We start from the raw sequence: 14,722 nt of genomic DNA on the forward strand, positions 1-14,722 counted from the left end.
CCAAACTGGGAAGAAACCTAGTTCAGGGTGTATTACATTAATTATTATTATCACATTTTTATTTAATTGTGTACCTTCACAGTTGTGAATGACATTAGCTTACTCAATTTAAATATTTGGAAAAGAAATGAAAGACGTGTTTTTAATTTGGCTTTTATTAACTGTGTTAACTGCGGCTATCATTGTTATGGCTTAGTTATCACATTGATTTTATTCTTCGCTTTTCACTCCACTTATTAATGCTTTTTGTTTTGTTTTTACTACGTGTCTGTGTGTGTGTGTGTGTGTGTGTGTGTGTTTAATTCCTCCAAAATAAATAGTTTTGCGTCATGTTTAGAGGCCTAGTTCATTGAATGGCCGCGAGGGGACAACACTGCGTTTGGCCGGCAAGGTGACTTCAGGGCAACAAAAACGGCTTTTGTCCCTGTCGAGGACCCGTAGTGCTGCTGTTCACTGCTCCGTCAGAAAACAACTGCAGCCGTCACTTAGCTTTAGCTTTGTTAGCCAAACTTACGTTCAGCAGCGGTGCGAGTCAGCGTCAACCCGAGGAAGAAACACGCTGACGCCGCCTTCTTCTCTTCGACGCCACCACCGGATGCGCCCGGATACACTTTAAACTCGCTCTATAGTTAGGCTAACACCGTGAGATTTCGCCTAGCTGGTAGGAGTTTAGCGCTGGTTTCCTCTGTATGTTAGCGCTGCGGTTGCTAACGAGTGCTAACCATCTCGCTGTTGCGTTCACGAATCTATCATTCTATCGATTCATGTGATTAAAACACAACGTTTGATGCTCGGCGCCATGGAAGGACCAGTGCAGACAATATAACAAGTAAGCCACACGCCCGCTTCAGGCTAACTGCCATATGATAAAGATGTCAGACTGTTAGCCGCTAATCAGGTGTTTGTCCTGATGCTGAAAGAGGAAAAGGCCTTAAAAGTAGCAAGACGATGATTATTTTATGAACCAAGGTGTTAATCAGAACTGCCCCAAGTGGTCCCCGTAGACTAGCAGCTGTTGTGTTTGTAGTGTGTGACGGAGACTCGGAACTCTACTGCAACTGTAATCTGCAGCTCGTGTGACAGAAGTTCTGAATCCCTCCGAGACATTGTGCCCCTCTGGAGTATGAACTGTGCTTGGAGACCGACTGATGCAACATATTTACCCGACCTCAACCACTCAGATTCATTTTCAGAGCCTCGCGACATTATAGTAGTCATAAATGTAGTGTTATGAAACGCATCGTGTTGTGAAAGAGTCGAGCAGAGAATAGAGAACACGTAGGTAGCAGAAGAAGAAGAAGCAGCAGGAGCGAGTCTCTGGGAACAGATGTTGTCAAAGACTCCAGAACTCCTGCAGAACCGATAAACTCGACAACAGCTGTGTTTACTGAGATCTGGAAGGAGAGAGCAGCTGTGTGTCTCCAAGCAGGGGGAACAGCTGACAGAGAGAGAAGAGAAGCTGCAACCACCAAACGTTTACCAGTATCCAGTAAATAACCACTATTCACTCTTCATTTAATAGTAATAGAGAAGTGACGTGTGGTTATGGCTCATCTATGTTCAGGTCTTTGATTTTGATTTTGATTTTTTGATTTTTGATAAGTTTAGTTAGATACAAATATGTTCATAGTTTCCTCAAAGTGTGACATTACTTCGAAATTGTCAAACGTCCCTGAAACGTCTTTATGGGATGGATCTCTATCCTGATGTAACTTCTCATATGATCTGGCAGCAGGAGATGAACATGCAGGGTGTCTGAAGGGAACATAGAGAGCATTGTTGGAGCATAACACACTGCTCAGCATCTCTCTGTATCTCTATCCTGTGGGCTCATTCTGTCATAAACCACTAAAGATATTCTTAGATTTGTATAAATAGTCATTGGGTCATTTTCTGTCAATCGGTTAATCAAATGCTTGTTCCCAGGTGTGTAAGGAAGATCGGTGTGCCTCCAGCTGTGGATGGTTCAGACTCTTGAGAGTCCTTCAGCAGCAAACCATCCAGGAGGTTGTAAAGGTCAGAGGTCATCACCCGGTGCTTATCAGATGTTGTCTGTTTGCTGTGAGGGAAACAAACTGGAGCCATGCTGACCTAGAAAGTGTTTGTTCCTTCTCAAGCTGACCTGCCCCAGCCCCTGTAATCCTGGTCACAGCTCGCAGACTGATTGAGAAAATGTCTGAGAACCAGGGCAACAACAACAATGTGCCCCTCAACAACAACAACAACATGGGCGCCAACAACAATAGGATGAGGAACCCCAACATCAACCAGAACCCCCTCATCAACGTCCGGGACCGCCTCTTCCACGCGCTCTTCTTCAAGATGGCCGTCACCTACGCCCGCCTCTTCCCGCCGTCTTTCCGAAGGGTCTTTGAGTTCTTCGTCCTGCTCAAGGTGAGAAGTCGTCGTTTAGATGAAGAGCAGCTGTGTCGGGTAATTCGATCACGAGGCCTGGTCTGAATCTGTGGCTGAAGGAGGTTTTTAAACAGGTTTTGGCTGAGCAGCTGTGAGGGAAGCAGCTCCAGGTCTGCAGCCTCATGAACGTAGATAAGTCTTGCGAGATGATCAATGTGCAGATGGCGATGACCTGATGACACACACACACACACACACACACACACACACACACACACACACACACACACACACACACACACACACGCAGGGCAGAGTTTGTTGTGGGACAGCAGGATGTGATGTGCTGGTGCATGAGATTAGCAGCAGTCACACCTTGGGGATTTTCTGCAGTGTTGTTCAGTGGTGTGAAACTAAACCAAAGACCTCCCCCACCCGACCCATGCAGTCCTGTGGGCCTCCACATGTGGTGCTATGATTTCACCTTCATCTTTTCCTCTCTCCCTTCCTCGGGTTTTTGGGATTTGTTTTCATTGAGCTTTAATTGTCTCTAAACCTTCTGCGCAATTCTGTTAAAGTGACGGGAGAATTGGAAAGTTTGGTCGTGAACGTCTTCTTGTTATTGATTCAAAAGAAATGTAATTAGTTATTCTTAGCATTGATTGTTATGGATCTCAGTTCTTAGCAATACATGGTGTTTGGATGCAGCTGTAGGAGCAGATGATGATCTAGGCGTCGTGTGGAGTTTGTGGAGGAACTCAGCTGTCCATTGTTCGGATTATAAAAACCAAAGAAAAGCAGATGTTTGTTTCTGAACTTAACATGACAAACTGTATGAGTCAACTCTAATGATGTGGCCAGTGCTCATGTAATCATTACATATATGTCTCACACTGGATACGTGTTGATTATCTGAATGGATTATGTATGGAATAGATGCATAACAGTAACGAAAGAAGAGAGCACTGAGATATTCAGTCAAGGCGAGACAGACGCACCTTTGAGCAGAACTGATCCCTTATTTACATGGAAGAAAAACACTGATTACCTCATCACTTTGATGTTTGTCCTTAAGGAAACCAGCATCCTTTATGGATTGAACTGAATGTACTATAGATAAGTGTTTGGACAGAACAAACCAGGAGTTCGCCTGATGGAATGGATAACTGTTCATGTGTTTACTCTGTAGTCTGGGTCAGTCAAATCTTCCGGTGTAATAGAAGCATAAAGGACCAAACATGCCTTGCCCTGATAGGTGAGTGGAGTTTGTGTCTGTGAGAGCTCAGATACACGCAGGCAGGTGATTAGCAGAGTGTGTAAATATGTAAGTGTTCATGTTGATGAGCGGCTGTGTGGCTCTGAGCTGAGGGCCTGTTTGGAACTGAGAGGAGCTTCAGTCTGAAGACAGTCAGTGCTTCTAGTCCTCCTCCAGTCGTCTTTAGCTCAGTGTTGTTCTGTCCAAACAAAGGGCTGCTGAGCTGATGAGATTCCGTGACCTTCAATGATCACTCTAATCATTGACTTTGGTTCATTTATGTAAGTGATGATCCATCACTGGTGTCTGTCCTTCATGTTTCAGCCTCACAGCTCGTTGTAAATGTCAGAGTGTGTGTTTACTCTTTGGCTTTAGCTTTTTAGTAGGACACACACGCCGAGTTGTGCGTGTCCTCGTCTTCCACTCCACATACATGTAACCTGTCAAGCTGTTTCTACTGAAACAGAATTTGACTTTAATCATAGCCTCTAAGCCAAACACACATCGGAGCGCAGTGTGTTGTTCAATGTAAACAGCACCTGAGCCGAGCAGAGAGCAGGAGGACGGCCTGGTCAGGTGCGACTCCACATGGCTCATGTAGGAGCCGCAGCAGTGGAAAAACCCAAAAGACTAATTCTCTCTGATGTACAGGAGATCTGCTCCTCTCCGTCTGTTTGAAACTCGTCTCTGCTCCTCTTCCAGGCACTCTTTGTCCTTTTTATCCTGGCCTACATCCACATCGCCTTCTCTCGCTCGCCCATCAACTGTCTGGAGGTGGTGAGGGAGCGCTGGCCTCGGGACGGGATCCTGCGGGTGGAAATCCAGAGGAACTCCAGCCGAGCTCCCGTCTTCCTGCAGTACTACGACTCCCCGGGCTTCCAAGAGGAGCTGGAGGCTGAAGAAGGAGGGGGAAGAGGAAGGGCGGCAGGGGGGCTCAGTCTGGCTGCTCTGCAAGAGGAGGATGAGGAGGAGGAGGAAATGACCCTGGAGATGTTCGATAATAGCTCGGTGCAGGTTAGTTTCCAAGCGTGACCACTAGGGGGCGGTGTTGTGAAATGAGCGGTCGTGCCCTCGTGCCGTTCCATCCCGCCAACCTTCTCAGTCATGTTCCTTTCCCTCTGTCTTCTCTACTTCCTGCTCCAGTTCGAGTTGGATATTGAGCCTCGTCTGAAGCCATCTCTGATTGGAGGAGGCATCTCAGGAGCAGGCGGAGGGGTGAACGACAGCCAGGATGTTTCCTTCAGCCAGACAACAAAAGGTATCCGGACGTTTCCCTCCCATAGTGAACGGTCGAGAAGTTCAGATGCAAGGTGGACGTGTTGTTATGAGATCAAAGCCTCATCCTGTGAAGCGTGCAGATCAGGTTTTACGTATTCAAATGTGTCAGAAATGATCTAGTGGTGATTCCTTCCTGATGCAAATCTGCCAACTCGCCACCGTTCACGCTGAAATGCTTCAAGTCAAGTCACTGTAAAGATGAAGCTCCTCTGTGCTCCACACCCGGAGGCCCCATGGAGGCAGACGTATCCAGCACATTCAGACCTGTCCTGTGTTTGTTCCTGCAGTGTGGCCTCAGGAGGAGTACATCGTGGAGTACTCTCTGGAGTACGGCTTCCTGCGCCTGTCCCAGAGCACCAGGCAGAGACTCAACATCCCCGTCATGGTCGTCACTCTGGGTAAGACTCCGCCCCTAAACACGATGGAGCTGCTTTCTTCATTCATTCATCAGTAGGATACATCTGTGACCTATTCACTACACATGCAACTTTAGACCTGTGAGGGATCCGAATCTCGTATTTATTGGTGTAGATGAAAGTAGATGAGGGTTTGCAGCTTGAATAGAACAAAGCGTGAATGTTCGGGTCAAGTGTGAAGCAGCAACACGTTATTTACTGTGTGTGTGTGTGTGATTCTGTGGCTGTGTGTGTGTGTGTAGATCCCATGAAGGACGAGTGCTTTGGCGACGGCTTCAGTCGGTTCCTGCTGGACGAGTTTCTGGGCTATGACGACATCCTGATGTCCAGCGTGAAGGCGCTGGCGGAGAACGAGGAGAACAAAGGTGTGACCCACTCTAACATCCTGGTCTTTAACGTGACACAGCAGCAGGTTACTTACATCTGGACTGGGTTGTTTTTTTCCCACACAGGCTTCCTGAGGAATGTGGTGTCTGGGGAGCATTATCGCTTCGTCAGCATGTGGATGGCCAGGACGTCCTACCTGGCAGCCTTCGTCATCATGGTCATCTTTGTAAGAGTCCACTCACACCTCAACACGTTGTAGCCCAGCATCTCCGCACTGCTGCTCGTCCTCCTAATGTACAAGCCGAGCAGAACACAGTGCACAGTTATGATTTGTATAATTGTAATCAGTATTGATCAGATCATCAAAATACCAGATGACTCATACAATGGAAAGCGTGTTTTGATGTGTTTTGCTCTCTGTTATGTGTTGATGTTTTTGTTGTTACAGACTCTGTCGGTGTCAATGCTGCTGAGATATTCCCACCATCAGATCTTTGTCTTCATTGGTCAGTTCCTCCTTTTTGTGCTCCAACACCTTCAGCATTCTTTCTTAGATTCTTCGGGTGTTTTTTAATGAATAAAACTCAACATAAACATCCAAAAATGTTTCACTGGAACTCAAACTCTGTCCCCTTCCTGTGCTCCTCAGTGGATCTTCTACAGATGCTGGAGATGAACATGACCATCGCTTTCCCCGCAGCACCTCTGCTCACAGTCATCCTGGCCCTCGTCGGTACGATGCACATCCTGTTTGTTCATTAACACATAAATGCACCTTTGAAGATTCCTGTGATGCTACACACACACACACACACACACACACACACACACACACACACACACACACACACACACACACACACACACAACCGATTCCTTAAAGATTGCAGAGATTCACATTTGATATAAGAACAAAATAATCCACTATGTCAGCACAATGTGGGAAATGTTTGTTTGTAAATAACAAATGTTCCAATAAAACACTTGAGGTTCTTCTTAACCAAGCGGAACCCATGTTGACCTGCTGATGTCACTTCCTGTGTCCAGGCATGGAAGCCATCATGTCGGAGTTCTTTAACGACACGACCACGGCCTTCTACATCATCCTCATCGTCTGGTTGGCCGATCAGTACGACGCCATCTGCTGCCACACAAACACCAGCAAACGCCACTGGCTGAGGTAAGATACCAGAATGCTTGTCTCCATGGCAACAAGAGTGCCACTTACAAATCTTGAAATATATATCTAAGTTTGTGAGTATCGTGACACGCAACCCCTCAACCGAACACGCTGAACAGGAAAGCCAAAGAATGAATGAATGTGAATGAATGTGGAGGCAGCTGCTCTCTGACCTTTATTTTGAAAGTCTCCTGATGGTGGTTTGTTGTTGTTTTTCTTCTTCTTCAGGTTCTTTTATCTGTACCACTTTGCCTTCTACGCCTACCACTACCGATTCAACGGGCAGTACAGCAGCCTGGCACTGGTCACCTCCTGGCTCTTCATCCAGGTGTGTGTGTGTGTGTGTGTGTGTGTGTGTGTGTGTGTGTGTGTGTGTGTGTGTGTGTGTGTGTGTGTGTGTGTGTGTGTGTGTGTGTGTGTGTGTGTGTGTGTGTGTGTGTGTGTGTGTGTGTGTGTGTGTGTGTGTGTGTGTGTGTGTGTGTGTGTGTGTGTGTGTGTGTGTGTGTGTGTGTGTCTCTCTCACTCACTCACTCACTCACAGTGAACATTCATGTAACTCCTGTGGTTGTTCTTGGTCCTCAGCACTCCATGATCTACTTCTTCCACCACTATGAGCTTCCTGCCATCCTGCAGCAGATCAGGATTCAGGAGATGCTGCTGCAGAACCAGCAGGCAGGTCAAGCCAACCAGACGGCCCTGCAGGACAACCTGAACAACAACGGCACCGCTGCAGCGCCGCCTGGACAAGCTACCGCAGCCCAGCCTGGTGCCGCCGCCCAGCTGGGGCCTCAGCTCGACCCCGCAGTCCCTGCACCTGCCTCCTCCTCACCCCCGGCGTCGGCGGTGGCAGGTGAGGTGCGCTCTGAGCTGAACTGGATGGCCCAGACGGCAGCCATCATCACAGAGGCGCTGTCCTCCTCTGCCCAGCAGGGCGCAGCTGTGGCAGAGAGCGCCACTGCTGAGGCGTCTGAAGAGGCCGCAGCCGCCGCCGGGGGTCAGAGGTCATCAGCAGCGATTGGCATGGTGGCCAAGATCAGGATGGAGATCATGGGAGGAGGAGGAGGAGGAGGAGGAGCAGGAGCAGAAGCAGAAGCAGGAAGTGAAGCAGAGCAGAGCGCAGAGATTAGTCCAAACTTAGTCGCTTTAGAAATTAAAACCTCAGGAGGAGGAGTCAGCAGTGTGGCGACGCCCCCGTCGCCTCCTCCTCCCCCCACACCTCCAGTTACAGTAACAGAGGAGGGGCCTTTGAGTGTGGACCCCACCTCTGCACAGACAGACTGCCCCCCCACACAGAGCACAGCCACAGAGTGGGACTCCATGGAACAGATCTCCCAGCACACACCGTCCTGAGGGGGGGACAGAACACTGTACACGCACATACGCAGTAACACACACTCAGAGTGGAGGTGTGTGTCTGCTCTGTAGTCTCACCTGTGAGACGCAGAGGAGTTTCAGGAGGAGTCACACACTCAGCTTCTTTCTGATCATCTTAATTGATAAGTTGCACAGAGGTAGAGGGAGCACGTCGGGGGGGTTCCTCCTTCATAATCTATGTGACCCCCCCCCCAGCACCCCCAAACACACCCAGCCCCCCACTTACCCACACCCTCCCCCCCCCACCCGAAAGGCCTGATCACACAGTGAAACAGCTGCTCTCCAGTGGAGACGGTAACGTCCCTGTGTTGCTCTTGCAGACGATTGATTAACTGTCGATCTGAGCGTTTAAATCACATAGTTTCTCTTACTAAACACAAAAGCATATTTGTGAATATAATTGTGATGTCAGAATTTTAGAGTGCTGATTAATGGCTCATTCCTAAGGCTCGTTGTTTTCAATTTATTATTTTTAAAAGAGATCATAGAATTTATTAGCAAAAATCAATAAAGTAAACATGCAGCAAAACGTGTAAACCACTGATGATGAGGACGAACGATGTCATCCTAGCTGTGAGCATCACATGTAATACTTCAGGAGACCCACGGTTATAAATCTGGAACATTCACAGTGACGACTTGTTCGGTCCGTCTTGATTTAGAGCCTGAAAAAAAAAAACCCACCATGTGCTCCTATCAGAACTTTAGGTCAAAGGTCATTTGACACCACAAAAAGGTTTCCTGCAGGTTGTGTCGTGCTTTGGTGTCAGTCGCTGTGTATATGCAGCCGTTCATGGTGAAGTCGTAGTCGTTTGTAGCAGCTGGTTGTGTCTCTGGGTAAGGGCTGCTGGAAAGGACAGTAGACTCCCCCCACCCCAACCCCCCTCCTCCTCCTGTCCTTTTCATTTGCCTAGTGCTACAGCGACACCCAGTGGACAGTCAGGGTCATGGTCTTTATTTCACTGAACCTGGAAATCCTCTTTATCATTGGTTTTCTTTTATTTATTTGTCACACTCTTGGCGTCGCTCAGGCTCCGGTGCGCCGCTCTGATCGCAAATTCAGTATTTGAATGGTGAGAGGATTTCAGTCTGGACTCTTTGTTTCTCTCCACTCGCTCTTCATCTGGGCTCCTGATTTCATGTAAACTTGCTTTTAATCGTCCAGATATTTTTTCAGTTAAGCTCTAAAAACCAAAAACAATGAGCCGGACTCATTCACCCACAAAAGAACCGCCGACCATCAACTGAGTCCTGACCCGCCAAAGCACAAACGCTTTCTGGAAGATTCATCCTGTTTTTGATTTTATTTTTTTCCATTTGTGTTGATTTTGGTGACTGAACCGTTCTGAGACAGGAAGTTGTCTTCAGATGCGTGTGCATTGAGACGCGCGGCATCTGTGTGTCGGTAGGTGGATGGCGACTTTCCTCTGAGATGCCTTATGTCTTATTCACACACACACACACACACACTAACATCCAGAGACAAGAGCCAGACTCCGCCCCCAAGCCTTCCACCACCAAGGAGATTGTGGGACATTTTGAGACGCTTCTCCCGCCGGCTCCTTGTGCTGTGGATGGAGGTGAACAGCGGGTGGCGCTAATGCTTTGAGTGAGCTGGTGGTTGTGCAATATGACAATGGCTGTGTCCAGGTTCCAGACTCTTTGGATGTGGTTGTGGCCAATGAAACTGAGACGTTTGGTTCGATCAGACAGACTGGATTGTGGGATATGAGCACCAAGGAGGAAACCAACCAACATTTGGATGAATCATCATGAAATTTGTTGCGTTCATTGTCCCCAGAGGATCAACTTATCCTTTGTAGTCACAGTCACACTTTTCCATCTAATTAATGATAAGATGATGATAAAAATGACCTAATCCCTACCAACCTTGTTACACTTCCGCTATTCCGGCAATTACACAAAATGTCATAAGTTTAGGTACATTTCTAACACGGTTGCTGATGTTTTGTTTGGCGAGTTTGAACGTTTTATAGATATTTGGCTTCACTGACCAGGTCTGTAGGTCTGAATGGAGCCTGAAGAGCCCTTTGCTTCTTTCTTCATCTACATCAATGAAAGCCAGAGAGGGTTCAGGGTCAGAGGTCAACATATTAGAATCTAACTCAACTTCTAGCTTCATGTAGAGGAGCTTTTAGAGGCTTTAACACGTGTTCATGCATCCATGCGGGTCCATTCAAAGACCTACAGACCTGAAGAGAAGCACAAACATCTACACAATGACACAACTTACTGAGACACAATGTCAGTGACACACTTCACACATTATTTCCCCCCCCCCCCCCCCCCCCCAAATCATTACATTTTGTAAAGTGTAATGAGTTAGTATCTAATGCTAATGTTGCCTGCATGTTGCTATGTTAGATTGTTCGCCCCGATGGCATCGAACCTCCTGACACTCTGTTCTCAGGCACAAACGGCTCCGTTGCCTGAGCAGCTGAGTCACTCGGTATGTTTACATGCACATTCAAACTGGCGTCATGTTCCAAATAAGTCGGTTCTTCAAATATCTTGTAAACAGTAATGCTTCTGAGATCATAATCAACTTCCAGTGACAAACATGCATCTACATCTACACACTGGATCACAGAGACTCAGAGCAGGGGTTTGAGTACAGCGAGCGTGTAAATGAACTGAGTGACCTGCTGACCACAGAGGATAGAACCTTCCAGAACCTGCTCTCTCTCCTCTGCCACCACTCTCAAGCTTTCAATGTTTTGCCCCACTAGTGGTATTGATCTGTGATTGGCAGACTGTCCTAAGTGAAGTTTTCATGGATGGTCTCTGGTGTGTAAACGAGCCTCACAGACTCTTTGGTGTTTAGTCGGAGGTGTGGGCGTTGTTGAGCTGCTCTGATGTCGTTTGGACTCAGGGGGGGGCGGAGCCTGAAGTGGGTCACAGGGTCAAAGTGAAGCAAGACCGCTGGAGCGTCTGTTCTTTGTTTCTTCTTCGTGCCTCTCTGTCATCCTGTGGAAGGAAGCAGGATGATTGTAGCTTCGCCCATCATAGTTGATCAGCCGTCTGGAAGCTTCAAACTGTATTTATCTGTTCAAGTAAATTCAGTGCACAAGAGATTTTCTTTGCACAAAAACAAGCCTGAGTGTCTAGATTCTTTGTCAAGATTCTTTGAAATCTCTACTGTACTCCTGTTTGGCTCCTAATGTTGTAATGTTTATGTCCCATGTTACGTCTGTCTGTATGTCTGAATACGGATCGTGTTTATGTACACGTCACGGTTATTGACGCTCTCAGATCGAAGCAAAATAAAAACAGCAGGCAGCTTCAAGGTAAGAATCAAATCTAACAGTTAATAATGATCAGAGGAACAAATTGATCAGAAGTTATACTGCATATACACAGCACTTCAAATGTAAGATGGGTGGAATTCAGCCCCAATCATCAATCAGTTTTCACTTCTCGTCTAATATCTTATATATATATATAAAGATATTATATAATATCTAAGACACAAGTTCATCTCCTTGTAGGCTCCATTGTCAACAAATGAGATAAAGTGAAACACAGTAACTCAGTTAGAAACCACAGAGTTTATTCCACCAACAATATGAATAAAAAAGACAAAACGAAGGAAGCGGCAGCTGTTTGTTTTCACTCAGTCAGCAGTTGGCGCTCCAAATGTGTCGTGATCAAAGCTGACGTACATTTACATCATCAGTGGTGTTTGATCAGTGCTTATCAATAGATTTGAACCATGGCACCATGTGTTCCCTGCTCCCTCCGATGCAGTTAGAGCTCATCCTTCTTCTTTAGGATGATCTCTCGAACCATCTCCGTTATTTTCGGTCGTAATTCTTTGACAGAAACCTTGGGCCCCCATGCGTCCACCACTTTGCCGTCAACGTCAATTAGATACTTCCAGAAATTCCAGTCGGGCTCTTTTCCAGACGACTCTGCAAAGACAAGACGTTTGTTATTATCAGGTCAGTTTTATTTCCTCTGTTCGCTCTTTCGTGTCATTTCTTCGTTTCTTTCTCTTTCCTTCCCACAGTTTTCAACCCTTCAAGCTTTTCCTTCTTCCCTTGGTTCACACCTTAACCTACTCATCTCATCTTTTCTGCCTTTGTGCTCTCATCTTCCTCTCTTTTCTTCACTCATTCTCTCTTCCTGCTCTTTCCTCCTCTTCTCTCCTTCAATGATTTTAATTGTTCCCTTATTTTCTACCTCTGAAACTTTCCCTTTTCCCCCAACATGAGATCTCGGCATTTCAGTAGAACCATTAGGAGAACCAAAAGGATCCCTGTCTGACTGAAGAACCTTCTCCTGTTTCACACTCACCCACAAGGTACTTGTAGACGTTGTTGGCTCCGGTTCCGACCACAGCGATTTTACTGAACAGAGGGAAGGAGACTCCATAGACTCTCCGTACGAAGCTGTCGATCTCCTTGTCGCTGCCGGGCTCCTGCTGGCCAAACTGGTTACAGGGGAAGGCTAGGACGTTAAAGTGATACGGCCCAAAGTCCCGCTGAAGCTGCTGCAGGTCTCTGTAGTGCTCCTCAGTGAATCCACATTCACTGGCAACGTTTACCACCAGGGCCACCTGAGGACCAGAGGAACCAGAGGAACATCCATCACAGAGCAGCAGAGAAACCACTAGAAACCATGATTACAATTATTAGCAAAAATACGAAGACTCCACTAAAGTACAAGTTCTCCAAAAACATACTCAAGCACAGTGCGAGTGTTTTTACTTTGTTGTTTCACACGGGCAGCATTCAAACTTTGCATCAACACGTCTGGATGCTGCATGTGCTATGACTGGATATTACACACACACACACACACACACATATATAATTATACATATGACTCAGACATTTTGATCCAGGTAACATTTTCCTGCATTTTAACAAGAGGAGTAGTTAGAAGCTCAGTAAGTGAGACACTTCATGCTCTGGTTGGTTAGTTTAGGTCAAACCGGCAGAATCTGGTGCAGCGGCTCATTTATTTTAGTGCTGAACAACACAAACAAACTAGACCAGATCACCTCATGATGGAAGCCAACAGCAAGCAAGATGAACCTGTTGTCCACTTTGACCAAGTACGAGGAAATACAAATGGAGTCTGTTTAGGCTTAGATGTTTACGATGCTGTTACACAAGGAAGAAAGAATTTTGACTGTATGACTTGTGGTTGTAGCATTATTGGCCAAAAACGCTAAGGTGGTTGTTACAGCGCCACCACCAGGCTGACCTGGAACAACACTTAATGGGTTCTTCCCTGGACCGTGAACATCCTGCTTGACAAATTTTGAGAAGATCAAGTCATCATTTTCAAGTGATCCTGCCGACAAACAGAACGACGTGTGGACAAACCAACAAGCTCCCCGGTGGAGGCGACAGGAAGTGACTGAACGCTGTGTCTCAGTTTGAATTATTCATTATTTTAATCATTTATTAAGCAAAAACCCACAACATTGTATAGGTTGACATTAATTTGCAATTAACATGATAATACAGACAATAGCGAGTAAACATGGAGTTAGAAATGAAGACCCTGTTTGTCTGATCAGTCGTTTGTTGTTGTTTACCTGTTCATGTTAAGTGTTAGTGAGCAGATCATAGGTGAACCTGTGCAGGTAAGAAGCAGAAAGACAAAGGATGACACGTCAGGTCGACATGTTTCAGGGACGAGAAACATGCTAAAGGAAACGAAATACACAGTTATACATACTAAAACACAGTTATACACTAAGAGATCAAATAGCTTTCTTAAGATTAAAACTGTGGCTTCAAAGTGTTAAAGTCAATAATAAAGTATAGTTTGGGGTTTTGTGCTGCAGAACCTGGAGGGGGGCGGGGGGGTGCAGGCCTGATGCCACGTAGACCGGCAGAGAGCAGAACAGAACATGCAGACACACACACATACAGACACACACAGACAAACACTGTTCACAGTTGCGTTAGAGCCACAAACACGCAGAGCGACACAATTAAACAAACCCGCACATCGGCGACTCATGCAGCCGGCGCACATACATCTATCCCCGGGTAGGCTGAGCCCGTCGCCGCGCTGCAGACTCACCGAGCCCCGGTACTTGTCAAGAGACACCAGCTTCCCTCTGCTGTTCACCACCTTGAAGCTCCACAGGTCTTTGTGTTTGCTCTCCGTCAGGCGGCACAGCGCCGCGACCAACACCAGTAGAGCACCAGGCAGCATCTTCACCGAGCGCGACTGCACAGTGCACACTTTAGCTGAGTGAGCAACGGACCACATACAAGCTGGAGAACAACTGCGACAAAATTGGAAACACTTCCGGAGGTGAGCCTTCAGAGTAAAAGCTTGTCGGATGGAACCGACGTTTCAAAATGAAAGCTTCGTACAAGCGTTGAAACGAACTTGTTGCGATTTGATGTTTACGGCTGTGTATTGGGGCCAGTGTAGAAAAATAAAATAGAGATATTTAGAGTGGAATCACAATAATTGGTCAAAAACTCGAAAAGTTACGAGAGTAAAGTGTGAGGCAAGTACAATTGAGTACAAATTAATATAAAGTAA

The 14,722-nt window shown here is 46.6% G+C and overlaps 2 protein-coding genes across 5 annotated transcripts; one reads left to right on the forward strand and one right to left on the reverse strand.

The window, feature by feature from the left end:
* The first annotated feature begins 386 nt into the window (after window positions 1-386).
* tmem259 (transmembrane protein 259) lies at window positions 387-11,301 on the forward strand. Of its 4 annotated transcripts, none has more exons than XM_076154458.1 (13): window positions 388-829; window positions 1,927-2,016; window positions 2,118-2,394; window positions 4,313-4,624; window positions 4,754-4,868; window positions 5,176-5,286; window positions 5,547-5,669; window positions 5,757-5,857; window positions 6,080-6,137; window positions 6,281-6,364; window positions 6,679-6,811; window positions 7,040-7,139; window positions 7,394-11,301. In XM_076154458.1, exons 3-13 carry the CDS (start codon window positions 2,173-2,175, stop codon window positions 8,159-8,161), a joined length of 2,127 nt encoding a protein of 708 aa, XP_076010573.1. In that variant the 5' UTR covers window positions 388-829; window positions 1,927-2,016; window positions 2,118-2,172; the 3' UTR covers window positions 8,162-11,301. The 4 variants fall into 4 exon arrangements, with proteins under 4 accessions (XP_076010574.1, XP_076010573.1, XP_076010577.1 ...); XM_076154461.1 differs by lacking the exon at window positions 388-829 and adding an exon at window positions 886-1,489; XM_076154459.1 differs by having other exon boundaries at window positions 387-829; window positions 1,927-2,394.
* A 452-nt stretch (window positions 11,302-11,753) lies between these two features.
* Window positions 11,754-14,570, reverse strand: gpx7 (glutathione peroxidase 7). Its single transcript, XM_076154441.1, has 3 exons — window positions 14,249-14,570; window positions 12,503-12,764; window positions 11,754-12,117 (listed from the first exon to the last, which is right to left on the reverse strand). The coding sequence occupies exons 1-3, from the start codon at window positions 14,438-14,440 to the stop codon at window positions 11,954-11,956; spliced, it is 618 nt and encodes a 205-aa protein (XP_076010556.1). The 5' UTR covers window positions 14,441-14,570; the 3' UTR covers window positions 11,754-11,953.
* Window positions 14,571-14,722: the final 152 nt, after the last annotated feature.

Source organism: Genypterus blacodes, unplaced genomic scaffold (genome assembly GCF_046128005.1).
Source record: "Genypterus blacodes isolate CSIRO-AG114 ecotype Tasmania unplaced genomic scaffold, CSIRO-AGI_Gbla_v1 ptg000062l_1, whole genome shotgun sequence".
In the NCBI taxonomy this organism is placed as follows: Eukaryota; Metazoa; Chordata; class Actinopteri; order Ophidiiformes; family Ophidiidae; genus Genypterus; species Genypterus blacodes.

What these genes read in the sequence shown, in the direction of transcription:
- tmem259 (XM_076154459.1), top strand. Translation starts at nt 2,173, where the DNA reads ATGTCTGAGAACCAGGGCAACAACAACAATGTGCCCCTCAACAACAAC. An exon ending in TCGATAATAGCTCGGTGCAG is followed by an intron (nt 4,625 to 4,753) that starts GTTAGTTTCCAA and finishes TTCCTGCTCCAG; the next exon opens with TTCGAGTTGGATATTGAGCC. An exon ending in TCAGATCTTTGTCTTCATTG is followed by an intron (nt 6,138 to 6,280) that starts GTCAGTTCCTCC and finishes TGTGCTCCTCAG; the next exon opens with TGGATCTTCTACAGATGCTG.
- gpx7 (XM_076154441.1), bottom strand. Translation starts at nt 14,440, where the DNA reads ATGTGGTCCGTTGCTCACTCAGCTAAAGTGTGCACTGTGCAGTCGCGC. An exon ending in TTGACAAGTACCGGGGCTCG is followed by an intron (nt 12,765 to 14,248) that starts GTGAGTCTGCAG and finishes TCTGGTCCTCAG; the next exon opens with GTGGCCCTGGTGGTAAACGT. An exon ending in CGTCTACAAGTACCTTGTGG is followed by an intron (nt 12,118 to 12,502) that starts GTGAGTGTGAAA and finishes TTGTCTTTGCAG; the next exon opens with AGTCGTCTGGAAAAGAGCCC.